At 44.7% G+C, this 14,484-nt stretch overlaps 3 protein-coding genes across 4 annotated transcripts in view; all 3 read right to left on the bottom strand.

Annotated features, from left to right (window-relative positions):
* LOC130033108 (protocadherin alpha-3-like) overlaps positions 1-14,017 on the bottom strand; it is a 202,149-nt gene extending 188,132 nt beyond the window's left edge. Inside the window, 2 exon segments of the mRNA XM_056124821.1 lie at positions 11,473-11,594; positions 11,596-14,017. Of these exon segments, the coding sequence (XP_055980796.1) occupies positions 11,499-11,594; positions 11,596-13,887 (2,388 nt within the window). The 5' untranslated portion in view covers positions 13,888-14,017 and the 3' untranslated portion in view covers positions 11,473-11,498.
* LOC130033109 (protocadherin alpha-1-like) overlaps positions 1-14,484 on the bottom strand; it is a 223,822-nt gene that overhangs the window by 188,128 nt on the left and 21,210 nt on the right.
* Positions 1-14,484, bottom strand: part of LOC130033107 (protocadherin alpha-C2) — a 243,894-nt gene that overhangs the window by 220,559 nt on the left and 8,851 nt on the right. The window contains exon 1 of one of the 2 annotated variants that reach the window (XM_056124813.1): positions 1,721-4,279. The exons of the other annotated variant lie outside the window; for it this stretch is intronic. Coding sequence (XP_055980788.1) covers positions 1,721-4,141 — 2,421 coding nt within the window. The 5' untranslated portion in view covers positions 4,142-4,279. Of the gene's footprint in view, positions 1-1,720; positions 4,280-14,484 lie in introns of those variants that run through there. 2 annotated transcript variants of the gene reach the window in all.

Raw genomic sequence — 14,484 nt, 5'->3', positions numbered from 1 at the left:
CTATTGTCCACTTGTTTTGAAAAATAATTAAGTCCACACATGAGGAATATAACTGAACAGAAATGAAACAATGAGAAAAATTCAGTATTCGTTTGTTACACTAATACATCTTTGAAAAAAACCAAAGTCTTACTAGCTAAGAATCTAATTAGTCAAGAAAAGAGCTGTATTTGAAGACAGAAACAGCACATATAGAAACAAGAGTATTGTTTTTTGGTTTGGAGTCACACCCAGTGGTTTTTAAAGATCATTCCTGGTGAGGCTCAGGGAACCATATAGGGCACTGGGATCAAATCCACGTTAGCCTTGTGTGGGACAAGTACTCTACTGATTGGCTTTGACCCAACAAGAGCATATTGCTACCCTACTTTTTATAATATTATGATAAGGCATCATACATACACATATATTTATAAATTTATATGTTTATAAGTATACATACAAACACACACACTTACTGGGGTTGGACTTTCTGTCACAAAATTTTAATGGGCAGAGAGATAGCAAAGGATAGAGTCAAATTAAGGAAATTAAAATGGGGAAAGATATGAGAATCTCTGTATTTCATATGTTAGCCTCTTCAACATTGAAAATTAACAAATGTCAACAAAGCAGTCTGAAAAAGGAGTAAAAGTTGTAGTATATAGCTTGTGTGAAAAATTATTCCATATTATATCTACTGGAATCCATTCACTTCCATAAATTAAACTGATACTATTTCTCTCTCATATGGTTAAAAATAGTTGCCATTTTCTCAGTCTCTTAGATTTGGTTTGCAGTGTAAGGAAACATAAATGGAAGTACAACTATTTTTGGAAGGGAAATGACCAGCACCAAACAGGAAGGACTGGAAATATCTCGCTTTGGTGTTTATTCATTAGAAAGCAGAAGCACCAAATCATAATTTCAATTATTTGAAGCTTTCTACTCATTTAATGACTCACATTAGGCAACCTGGTCAGAAAAGGTCAACAGAATGACTCTGACATATGAACTTATTAGACTTTTAATACTTAAACTATGTGAAAAATATTAATGATTACAATGTTTTCCTATTAGGAGTTTGTACATTAATGTACAATTTTCAAAATAGTTCAGATTTTTAAAGTTCTTAAAATATTGATAAAACTTTTCAAGCACATTTACTGTGCAGTGCTATTCAAGAGTCATATTACACTTTCCTTGTATTTATTTTAAGTGTTTATAAATAAAATGAAAACTGAAAATTAAGAAAGACAATACTAAAAACAATGCAATTATTAGCTGATAATAATTTTTCAAATGAGGGATTAAGCAACAGTTGTGTATTGACAAACGTAAGCACAAGAGGACTCAAAGAATCCTGTTGAAGTAGAAGATAAATGTATCAGAGAATGATTAGAGAAAGGGGTTTTAATTAACTAACATTTGAAACTGAAGAAATAAAAAAAGTGGGTGGGGCCCACTTAAGAAAGCCCATAAAATAGACCAACAATGTTGTACTAATATCCAGTAGCAATTTCAAGTGAAAAACGACTAAGCTTTTGAATATTTGTACAGTTATAGGTGGTTTAGTTTTCAAATGTTGGTTACAGGTGATACGAATATTTTAACAACAAGAGTACCAGGAAAATGGCAGCAATAAAAACCTATTAACTACGATAATGCTTCCAAAAAAAAAGCAAAACATTGAAGTATTAAAAATAAGGGTATTTTAAAAGGATAAAGATGTATCACTTACTTTAGGGGACAGATGGACATCCGCATTTAGCTGCTCTCCTTCATCTCCACTAATTGGACCCTGAGGTAGGCTGGGGCTGAAGGCCATGAGGTCAGTCTTGGGCGGAGCCTCCCCAGAGCACACCCTCTGCCGCCTCTGCTGCGAGTGCGACCAGCTCCCCACCGCGCTCGGCCTCACCAGCGCGGCCTTCCCCGCCGCACACGCCGCCTCGCGGGCCGGCGCCGAGCAGCGCAGCGCCGTGTACAGCAGCAGCGTGAGCACCAGCAGGCTGGACACGGCGCAGATGGCCACGATCAGGTACACGTTCACGTCCACCAGCGCCGCGCCGGGGCCCGCCGCCGCCGCCGCCGCCGCCGCGCCGGCCAACGCCGCCCGCGACGACGCCTTGGGCGCCTGGCCGCTCTCCACCAGCGACAGCAGCACGGTGGCCGTGGCCGTGAGCGCCGGCTCGCCGTGGTCCTTCACCAGCACCAGCAGGCGCTGGCGCGCCGCGTCCGCCTCGTCCAGGTCGCGCGTCGTGCTGATCTCGCCCGTGTACATCCCCACGCGGAACGGGCTGCGCGCGCCGCCCGCCACCGGCGCCAGCTCGTACGACAGCCACGCGTTGTAGCCCGAGTCGGCGTCCACGGCGCGCACCTTCGCCACCACGTGGCCCGCGCCCACCGAGCGCGCCACCAGCTCGCTGCGCGCGCCCCCCAGCGAGCCTGCGCCCGCGCCCGTGGGCAGCAGCGCGGGCGCGTTGTCGTTGTCGTCCAGCACGAACACCTGCAGCGTCACGTTGCTGCCCAGCGGCGGCACGCCCGCGTCGCGCGCGCTCACCTGGAAGCGCAGCAGCTCCAGCTCCTCGTGGTCCAGCGGCTGCAGCGCAAACACCTTGCCGCTCTCCGCGTGCACAGACACGTAGCTCGACAGCAGCCGCTCGCCCACCCGCCGCTCCACCAGCGAGTACGACACGCGCGCGTTGTCCTGCGCGTCCGCGTCGCGAGCTGACACCGTGAAGATGTGGCAGCCGGGCGCGTTGTTCTCCTTCACGAACACCGTGTACTCGGGCTGCGTGAATGCGGGCGCGTTGTCATTGACGTCTGACACCTCCACAGACACGCTGGCCGTGGCCCACAGCGGGGGCGAGCCCCCGTCACGCGCGATCACCACCACCTGGTAGTTGGACACGCTCTCGCGGTCCAGTGTGCTGTCCAGCACCAGTGAATAGCGGTTCTTGAAGTTGGATACCAGTTTGAAGGGAACGTGGGGAGTTAGAGAGCAGGTGACTTGTCCATTGGCACCAGAATCTTGGTCGGACACACTGATCAGGGCAATGACGGTGCCCAGTGGAGCATTCTCTCTGATTGGAAGGGATAAAGACTTAAATTCTATTCCTGGGATGTTATCGTTGATGTCCTCAATTCCCACCATTACTGTACAATGGCCAGAGAACGGAGGCTGGCCATTGTCACTGGCCTCTACAGGAATTTCATAGGATTTGCTTTCTTCATAATCAATATATCCCTTTACCAAAATTTCTCCACTAATTGGATCTACATGGAATTTGGATTTCACATTTGGTGAAATATCCGCAGAGAATGAATAAATAATGTACCCATTTGAGCCTTCATCTGCATCAGAAGCATTGAGCTTAGTTACTAATGTTCCATTAGGCACATTTTCTGGTAATTTCACCACATAGATTGTTTTGTCGAAAGCTGGTGCGTTGTCATTGGCATCTAGTATTTTGACGAGTAGTTGAACTGTGCCAGTCAGCTCAGGTTTTCCGCCATCAGTAGCTGTGAGCACTAAATGAAGTTCAGAGGATTCTTCTCTGTCTAAAGGTTTTCTCAATACTAGCCCAAGACGCTTTGTCACTTTGTCATAGGAAGGCATTTCCAGTGAGAAAAACTCATTGGGGCTCAGAGTGTAAGTCAGCAGTGAGTTCTGCCCTATATCTGCATCCGAGGCGCCCTCTAGTGGAAACCGAGAGTCAAGCGGTCTGGATTCCGCCACAAACAGGTTCTTTTGTGTCGCTGGGAACACAGGCGGGTTATCATTAATGTCCTTCACCTCCACCTCCACATGGAAAACCTGCAGCGGCCTGTCCACGATCACCTCCAGGTGGAGGTTACACTCCGCCCTCCGCCCGCACAGCTCCTCGCGGTCGATCCGAGAATTCACAAACAAAATGCCATTCTGCAGGTTTACCTCTAGAAGGTCCCCACGGTCCTTGGACGCCACCCGGAACAGGCGCGGCACCAGCTCCGCCAGCTCTAGTCCCAGGTCCTGGGCGATGCGGCCCACGAACGTGCCGTGCTTGGCCTCTTCGGAAACCGAGTAGTGGAGCTGGCCGCTCCCTGTTTCCCAGGTTGTGAGGAGCAGAAGAGAGAGCAGCAGATGCCTGGATTCCTGGCCGCTTCCCCAGGAAAATTCCATCTCAAGCTCGCTTTCCTTTTGTTCGCATGAAGGTATTTCTCTCAAAATAATTCGTCTGACCCCTCAGTCCAGAGCTACCAAATTCTCAATTCCCCAGTATCTGGTTTGTGGATGAAGCTTCTTTACAATAATAAGTAAGGGGTTGGGTTCCTTTTCTTTCTTCCTTTTTTCATCAATTTTATGGTGAAGAGCGACATCATGTGGTTCCAAAGGTAAGTACTGGAAATGCATACTCTAAACATAAAGTGTTATTTATCTTTTCAATCATTCCTGCCTTTACTCCTGTTTGAGAATGCGATCACATTTGGGACTACTTACTGAGAGTAGAGTCAGGATTTACTTTATTTGCACCATAATATAGTCAGGATTTACTTTAGGGGAGATCATTTCACACGGTTTTTAAGTATTAAGGAGACCGAGTTTGGTTAACCCACACTTCATAATCAGATTGTAAAGTTTTCATTAGTAATGTTCAGAAAGATTAGGAAAGATGCTGTATGTCTCTCTGAAAGTGGGAAGGGTTTTATTGACAGTACACTCCTCATCTTTGTATATCATGGTTTTTTTAAGACTTAAGAGATCCAATCTCTAGGGAATCTTTGCTCTGAAAGTATGCATTTAAAGGACATTTTGAAGAGGAAAAAAACAAATTTGTGCAGTTTCTTAAAAGAAAACACAGTCCATAATTTGAATGTTTTTTCTGAAATCATCTAAGGATTAAAGTGAAGAACATTTTATTTCCATACATACACCATAATTTTATTGATTCCTGTTATTTCTCACTTCTAGATAAGATATCAATCTAAGGACTACCTTAAAAACACTAGTTTTTGTAATATGAAGAATGTTTTAGCAAGGAGATATGATGTTCTGGCATGTACTTGGAAATTTTGATAATAGAAAAACTGGGGGCTAGAGAAATAGTAAAGGACTTAGGTGCTTAGCTTGCATGTGACCAACTCCAGAGCAAGCCCTGAACACAGAGCCAGGAATATCCCACAAAGCACCACCAAAAAAGTCAAAATAATAATAATGATGATAATAAGCCTAATAACTTAATAAAATATATGGATAGTATTTCAATTATTTTCAATTGTGGGCAACAACTGGTGGTACTCAGGCCTTATTCTTGGCTCTATCCTCAGGGATTACTCCTAGTAGTGCTCAGAGGACCATATGCAAAGCTGAGGATTGAACCTGGATCAGCCATATATAAAGCAAGTGTCTAAAACCCCTGTGTCATCTCTTCAGAACCTCAAATAATTATTTTCTCTGGAATCACTAGCCTCTCTACAAGTAAGACTGATATTCTCATTTTGCACCTTATTGTTTATAAATACTGCCTTTCTCTAGTCTCTAAAATCCCTAAATATTCTTTCTATAGGACCCACATATATTAGTAAAAATGCACATTATTTCCTGACTCCAAGTACATTTTTCACTAACAAAATACTAACTTCATCCCTGCCTTATATTCATTATTTCCAAATTCACAAAGCAATTCTTCTCATTTTATAACATTTAAAAACCCCTGGTTAATGAAGACTTTTGTGATTAAACCAATTATACAAGCATCTTTATTCTATCTAATAATGCAATCATTTTATTCATGAGACAATTATTAAATTAATTTCTCTTTCATAGGCATTTGGGTTTATATTTCTATTCCCCCCTGTTTAAAATATAAACTTTTAAAAAGTTATGTCTCGATAGTTATATAGTTTAGATTAATTAACTATCATTTGGTAAATAACAAACCTATTTCTTTAGGAGACCACACTCAGGGGTGCTCAGGGTTTACTCCTAGCTCCATGCTCAGGAATCACTCCTGGCTGGGATTAGGGGAAAACATGGAGTATAAGGAATGAACCTGAGTCAGCCACATGCAAGGCAAAAATTTTACCTGGTGTACTCTATTTCTAGCCTTAGAGTGCTTTAATTCTATTTAATTGTATGCATAAATGTATTAAGGAATGATTTCATATTTAGTCAGGAAAATATGTCTTAGAAGCCTCTAAATTCTAGAAATAAAATATATCATCCTTAGACATTGCAGTGAATAAGATTTATTTCAATTTTCATATAGTAGATCTTTTTTAACTCCTTCCCAGTTTTTGCTTTTATAAAATTCCAGTTCACAATAGCCAATATCACTGATGCATCCAGCACTGTTTTTTGTTTTTGTTCGGGAGATATACCCTGTGGTGCTCAGAGCTTACTCCTGGTTCTATGCTCAGGATAATTCCTGGAAGGTCCAGACGGACCATATGTGGTGTCAGGGATCAAATCCAGGTCAAGTGCATGGAAGGCAAACACACTGCCCTCTGAAGTATTTCTTGGGCCTTAGGCATCCAATCATTAAGGTCACTGAAAAATTCCCAATAAATAAAGTACAATGTATTTCTGAACATAATGAAGATTAATATAGAAGTAAATGTGGTAGCCATTTCAAACTTTTATTTCTCTCTTATGTTCATAAGTCTCTTTCCTTCAGAGAGAGAACACAGGGGATTGCCCTGCCACAGAGACAGGGGGGATGGGGGAATGGGGGTGGGAGGGATATTATCCATGGTGGTGGAAAATGGGCACTGGTGGAGGGATGGGTATCTGATCATTGTATAATTGAAACCAAAGCACAAAAAATTGTAAATCTACAACTTTAAAAAAAATAAAATAAAATAAAGGGGAAAAAAAATAAGTCTCTTTCCTTCATGGTGTCTAAAACAAAACAAAAGGTCTAGTGGAAATAGTTTTAGGTTTCTATTTTATGAAGGTCTATGCTCAAAATTTTTTTAAATTAAATTTAACTTTTTTCAAATGAAAATATCAGTATCTACATCAGATATATGGAACTGGAGAGTGAGTACAGAGTGTAAGGCACTAATCTTGCCTGTGGTCAGCCCAGTCCAATCCTGGGCACCCTATATGTTCCCCTGAGCACTGCTAGGAGTGATGCCTGGACACAAAGGCAAGAGTAAGGCTTGAAAACTGCAGAGTATGACTTCTAAACAAAATAGTTACTTTTCCTGTTTAGGACCCAAAAAGTGGATTTGTAAAAAATGCTCCTAGATGTGAAACGCTGAGAGTGAAAAGGGCTTCCTTTCATTTATTTTGCAAAAAAAGAATATATATATATGTATACATACATGAGGAACACATGTATGTCTGACTAGAAATGTAAAAATGAGAAAAATCAGTATTCATTTGTTTGTTATAGGAAACGTCATAATTGTCATATTAGTTGAGAATCTTATTAGTTAAGAAGAGAGTTGAATTTGAAGACAGAAAAAGCACATATGAGGAAACTGAGTGATAGACAGCACAACAGGTTGGGCATTTCCCTTGAATACAGTAGGCGGGGTTTAGTCTCCAGCACTGCATATGTTCCCCTGGGCCTGCCAGGAGTGACCCCAGAGTGCAGAGCCTAGAGTAAGCCCTGATCAGTGGCAGGTGTGCCTTCCAAAAGAGAAAGAAATAGCTTAGATGAGAAACAGTAGCATTGTGTGACCCTAATATTTATAATAGGATAAGAAGGCCTCATATATGAGATATAGATATATATGTGTGTAATATATCAGAGACTTTCATGACAGTGTGACAAATTCTTCAAGGACAAAAAGATAAAAATAAAATAAAATTTAAAAAAAGAAAAAAATAATAATTACTCCTGGCAGAGCACAGAAGACCATACATGCTGGTGATGGCTGCGAGATGGCTGCAAGCAAGACAAGTTCCCTACCCATTGTACTACCACTCTGGTCCCACATCCATTTCTTTTTTTTTTAATCATTTTTTTATTAGTGAAACACCATGAGGTACAGTTATAGACTTATAAATTTTTGTGCTTGGGTTTCAGTTATACAATGATCAAGTACCCATCCCTCCACCAGTGCCCATCCTCCCCCACCAGGGGTCCTAGCATCCCTCCCACCCCCCATCCCCCCCACCCCACCCCCGTCCCACCCTGCCGCTGTGGCAGGGCATTACCCCTTGTTCTCTCTCTCTTCTTTTGGGTACTGTGTTTTGCCAGAGAGGCATTGAGTGGCAATCATGTTTGGTCTATAGACTGCTTTTAGCATGTCTCTCCCGCCCTGGGAGGGTCTTCACAACACCCTCTATTTGGTGCTCTCTTCTCTATCTGAGCTTCCTTTTCACCTAGCACATGTGGCTGGCCTTCAAGTCATGGAGCAAAATTCCTGGTACTAATCTCAGCCATTCCTGGGTGTTAGTCTCCCATTTTGTTGCTTTATGTTCCCCAGATGAATGCAATCTTTCTGTGTCTATCCCGTTCTTTCTGACTCATTTCGCTTAACATGATACTTTCCATGTAGTACCACTTGTATGTAAATTTTATAACTTCATCTTTTCTAACAGCTACATAGTACTCCATTGTGTAAATGTACCAAAGTTTCTTTAACCAGTCATCTGTTCTCGGGCACTCAGGTTTTTTCCAGATTCTGGCTATTGTAAAGAGTGCTGCAATGAACAAACAATTGCAGATGTCACTTCGACTATACCTTTTTGTCTCTCTGGGATATATTCCCAGGAGTGCTATAGCTGGGTCAAATGGGAGATCAAATTCTAATTTTTTGAGAATCGTCCATACTGTTTTCCAAAACGGTTGGACCAGCCTGCATTCCCACCAGCAGTGAAGGAGGGTCCCTTTCTCGCCACATCCGCGCCAGCACCTGTTGCTTTTGTTCTTATGGATGTGGGCCAGTCTCTGTGGTGTGAAATGATATCTCATTGTTGTTTTGATCTGCATCTCTCTGATGATTAGTGATGTAGAGCATTTTCTCACCCACATCCATTTCTTAAAGAAAATAACCCAATACCAAATACAGGAGAGACTGAAAAAATTCTCACTTTAGTGTTTATTTGGTGCCAGTTATTTGGAGCTTGTATCAATTAATGATATAAATTTGAAAGGCTGGCCAGAGGAAGGTCACCATAATGACCTTGACTTATTGTACTTATTAAACCTTTGCATACTTAAAATGTATCAAAGAGATTAATGACTAATACTCATTGATACTAGAAGAGTTTTAAAATTAATGTACAAGGAGCGGCTCTCCAGCACAGCCATGGCACCAGAGGCACAAGGACTTAATCCAGAGCCCAGCAGCTTGCAGGCAGAAAAGTTAATGGACTATGCGTTAAACTGTGGCGCCATGCCTTCCCAGGAGGGAAAGGGTGTCTGTCCCTTCTGCCTCCCCCACCCCCACTGAGGTCACGAGTTGCCTCCCACGAGCGGCTTTCCCGCACGGCCGCGGCACCAGATGCACAGAAACCAATCTCGTAATTATCTGTCTCTTGGCAGAAATCCCACCAGACTTAATTAGTAAAATATCAGAAATCCAAAATCGCGTGGCCACAATAGCTGCAATAGCGGCTGCACGACATCATACGGTTCTCATAACCAGCTATAGAAAACAAACTATTTCACAATGCCTTTTCAGCAGTTCTGATTGTTGGGGGGGAAATTCTAAACAATAATGGTGCATCTTTTGTCGAAATAATGCATGTAATCAAAGTTGAGAGATAATTAAGTAGAAATCACCTGCCTCACAGGCATCAGGAGGGGTGGGAGGGGAGGTACATTGGGGTTCTTGGAGGTGAAAATTAAGTACTGGTGAAGGGAAGGGTGTTTGATCACTGTATGACCAAAACTTAGACCTGAAAGCTTTGTAACTTTTCCCATAGTGGTTCAATAAATAAATATAACCAAAAAATGAATGTACAATATTAATTGTATTTTTTAATGTAGGAGTACTGCTATTTGTTCAGTCATTGATTAAGCTGATTTTATTGGACGTGAACTCCGTGTTACTTTTTAAAAAATTTTTTAAACTGGATATCCATGTGAATAGACCATTAAAAAGCAGTTCATAATTTGGTTTCAGTCATACAATGATATATCACCCATCTATCCACCAGTGTACATTTCCCACCACCAGTATCCCCTGTTTCTCCACCACCATCCCCCTGGTCCCCATCCTCCACCTTCCTCTATGGGAGGCACTTTCCCTCTTGCGCTCTCTCTCTCTCTCTCTCTCTCTCTCTCTCTCTCTCTCTCTCTCTCCTTTTCCTTTTGTGCATTATGGTTTTCAATACAGGTGCAAAGAGGTCATGGTGTTTGTTCACGGCATTCGTTGTTTTTATCGGGATGGTAAGATTGGGCTGAAGCAATAGCACAGTGGGTAGGGCATTTGCCTTGTACATGGCTGACCCAGTTCGATTCCTCTGTCCCTGTCTCAGAGAGCCCAGCAAGCTACCAAGAGAATCCCGCCGCGTGGCAGAGCCTGGCAAGCTCCCCGTGGTATATTCAATATGCCAAAAACAGTAACAACAAGTCTCACAATGGAGACGTTACTGGTGCCCGTTCAAGCAAATTGATGAACAACGGGATGACAGTGATACAGTGATACAGTGATTTTTAAGTGTTGATAGATAAAATATAAACTGAAACTGAACAAAGACATAATACCAAAAACATGCAACTATGTTCTTTTAATATCTTCCTAAATAGAAAGGATCCAGCAACATTCACTCCATTGACAAAGGTGAGCACAAAAATTTAGGAGTCATGTTCAAATAGAAGGAGGAACTGAGACTCCAGATAAATATATCTGTGAGTAAAAGAGGCTCCAAATGAGATAGTGATTGTCATAAACTAACATTTTAAAAGAGAGAAATGATAAAAGAGGGAGTGGGTCACTTAAGAAAACATAAAGTGGGTGAACATTGGACTAATATCCAGTAGGAATGCTAAGCGAAAAGTGACCAAAGCTATAATTTGTGCAGTTATTAATAAGCACACGTGAGTCAAATATTCTGACACGACAATTCATCTAATCCAGAAAACATATTTGTTCATATTCAGAGTTTTAGCAGAAATATCACTACTATTAAACCTAATGGAGGGGCTGGAGCAATAGCACAGCGGGGAGGGCGTTTGCACGAGGCTGACCCCGGTTCAATTCCCAGCATCCCATATGGTTCCCCTGAGCACCGCCAGCAGTGATTCCTAAGTGTAGAGCCAGGAGTCAGCCCTGAGCATTGCCGGATGTGACCCAAAAAAGCAAAATTAATTAATTAATTAACTTTAAAAAACAAATAAATCTAATAGAAACAACAAAAATTTAAGTGTGGATCTCGCCAGTTATTGGTGGTTTAAATTTTATATGTGAGTCACAGCAATCTTAACAAAAAACAAGAATACCTGAAAAGACAGCAGCAACAAAAACGTTATTTATGATAATGTTTCCAAAAGGGCAAAACATTGAATAAAAAAACAAAGACATATCTAAGGATAAAAATATGTTACTTACTTTGGGGGAAAGATGGGCATCAGCATTTAGCTGCTCTCCTTCATCTCCACTAACTGGACCCTGAGGCAGGCTGGGGCTGAAGGCCATGAGGTCAGTCTTGGGCTGTGCTTCCCCAGAGCACACCCTCTGCCGCCTCTGCTGCGAGTGCGACCAGCTCCCCACCGCGCTCGGCCTCACCAGCGCGGCCTTCCCCGCCGCACACGCCGCCTCGCGGGCCGGCGCCGAGCAGCGCAGCGCCGTGTACAGCAGCAGCGTGAGCACCAGCAGGCTGGACACGGCGCAGATGGCGACAATCAGGTACACGTTCACGTCCACCAGCGCCGCGCCGGGGCCCACAGCCGCCGCCGCCGCGCCCGCCAACGCCGCCCGCGACGACGCCTTGGGCGCCTGGCCGCTCTCCACCAGTGACAGCAGCACGGTGGCCGTGGCCGTGAGCGCCGGCTCGCCGTGGTCCTTCACCAGCACCAGCAGGCGCTGGCGCGCCGCGTCCCCCTCGTCCAGGCCGCGCGTCGTGCTGATCTCGCCCGTGTACAGCCCCACGCGGAACGGGCTGCGCGCGCCGCCCGCCGCCGGCGCCAACTCGTACGACAGCCACGCGTTGTAGCCCGAGTCGGCGTCCACGGCGCGCACCTTCGCCACCACTTGGCCCGCGCCCACCGAGCGCGCCACCAGCTCGCTGCGCGCGCCCCCCAGCGAGCCTGCGCCCGCGCCCGTGGGCAGCAGCGCGGGCGCGTTGTCGTTGTCGTCCAGCACGAACACCTGCAGCGTCACGTTGCTGCCCAGCGGAGGCACGCCCGCGTCGCGCGCGCTCACCTGGAAGCGCAGCAGCTCCAGCTCCTCGTGGTCCAGCGGCTGCAGAGCAAACACCTTGCCGCTCTCCGCGTGCACAGACACGTAGCTCGACAGCAGCCGCTCGCCCACCCGCCGCTCCACCAGCGAGTACGACACGCGCGCGTTGTCCTGCGCGTCCACATCGCGCGCTGATACCGTGAAGATGTGGCAGCCGGGCGCGTTGTTCTCTTTGACGAACACCGTGTACTCGGGCTGCGCAAACGTGGGTGCGTTGTCGTTGACGTCTGACACCTCCACAGACACGCTGGCCGTGGCCCACAGCGGAGGCGAGCCCCCGTCGCGCGCAGTCACCACCACCTGGTAGTTGGACACGCTCTCGCGGTCCAGTGCGCTGTCCAGCACCAAGGAATAGTAGTTTTTGAAAGTGGACACCAGTTTGAAGGGAACGTGGGGAGCTAGAGAGCAAGTGACTTGTCCGTTAGCACCGGAGTCAAGGTCGTAGACGCTGATCAAGGCAATAACAGTACCTAATGGGGCGTCTTCTGATACAGGTAGTGATAGTGATTTGATAAACAACTCGGGTACATTATCATTAATGTCCAAAACTTCCACTAGAACAGTACAGTGACCTGCCATTGGAGGATTTCCTTTATCTGTCGCTTCTACCTGGATCTCGTATAACTTAGTTTCCTCGAAATCTATGTTACCCTTTACAGTGATATATCCACTCACCGCGTCTAAATGGAATTTTGACAGAGTATCTGCAGACATATCGGTATTGAAGGAATATACAATGTCCTTATTAATGCCTTCATCTAAGTCAGAGGCATTAACAATCACTGCTACAGTACCGTTTGGTGCATTTTCAAACAGTCTGACTTTGTAAACTGTCCTCTCAAATTCCGGGGCGTTGTCGTTTACATCTAGAATTGTGATCCTGAGCTGAGTTGTTCCGGTGAGTTCTGGTTTTCCACCATCAACTGCAGTTATTACTAAGTGGTACTCGGGTGTGTCCTCTCGATTTAAAGCTTTTTTTAACACAAGCCCTAGAGTTTTAATTTCCGCTTCACTTTTTTTAACATCCAAGGTGAAATATTCATTAGAATTAAGACTGTAAGTCAACTGCGAATTCACTCCAGTATCTGCATCCGATGCGCCCTCTAGCGGAATCCGAGAGCCAGGCGGCCGAGATTCATAAATAAACAACTTTTTTACAGCCATTGGAAAAAACGGCGGATTGTCATTTATGTCCTTCACCTCCACCTCCACGTAAAACACCTGCAGCGGCCGGTCCACGATCACCTCCAGGTGGAGGCTGCACGCCGCGCTCCGCCCGCACAGCTCCTCGCGGTCGATCCGAGAATTCACAAACAAAATGCCATTCTGCAGATTTACCTCCAGAAGGTCCCCGCGGTCCTTGGACGCCACCCGGAACTGGCGTGGCACCAGCTCCGCCAGCTCCAGCCCCAGGTCCTGGGCGATGCGGCCCACGAACGTGCCGTGCTTGGCCTCTTCGGAGACCGAGTAGTGGAGCTGGCCGCTCCCTGCCTCCAAGGATGCGAGGAGCAGAAGCGAGAGCACTAGTCGCTGGATTCCCACACCTTCTCTCCAGTAAAGCACCATCGCAAGCCTTTTCCAAATATTAGTATCTATCCTTAGCAATCCAAAGTTTAAAAATAGTTTTAGTTCTTTATTCTTCTCTTCTTAAATAATCTTACCATGCCGGCTTTCAGAAATGGTGGTGTAAAGCAGCTTCAGAGTACGCAATGCAAGCTGGATTTCTTTGTAGTGAGAGACCTTGTGGTGGACAGCGACATCATGTGGATAAATGTGTAAGTACATCTAAGATGTATTTATCTTCTCTTTTGAACTTTCCCCAATTTTCTATTTTTGTTGTAATTTCTTTCTAATACTCCTTCAAGTGTTCAATGTTGTGTCAAAATTTTTACTTATGCCTTTTATTATAAGTCATCTTTTTTTCCATTTTGAGGGGTGGGAGCACATTTTACTATATGCTCAGGGCTTACTTCTGACTCTGTTCCCAGGGACAATTCCTGGTGCCCTGGTGGCTCTAGGATCCATATGCTGGGGAGAGATACTAGGTTAGTTGTGAGCAAGCAAGTACCTTATCCACTGTACTATCTCTCCAGCCCCTACTTTGTAATTTCTATTGTCCATCCATGACACTTACAAAATAGTAAAATCATGATTTCTATTACA

This window comes from Sorex fumeus, unplaced genomic scaffold (genome assembly GCF_029834395.1).
Source record: "Sorex fumeus unplaced genomic scaffold, SorFum_2.1 ptg000051l, whole genome shotgun sequence".
NCBI classification, from domain to species: Eukaryota; Metazoa; Chordata; class Mammalia; order Eulipotyphla; family Soricidae; genus Sorex; species Sorex fumeus.
This window is presented reverse-complemented; position numbering and strand designations above follow the sequence as displayed.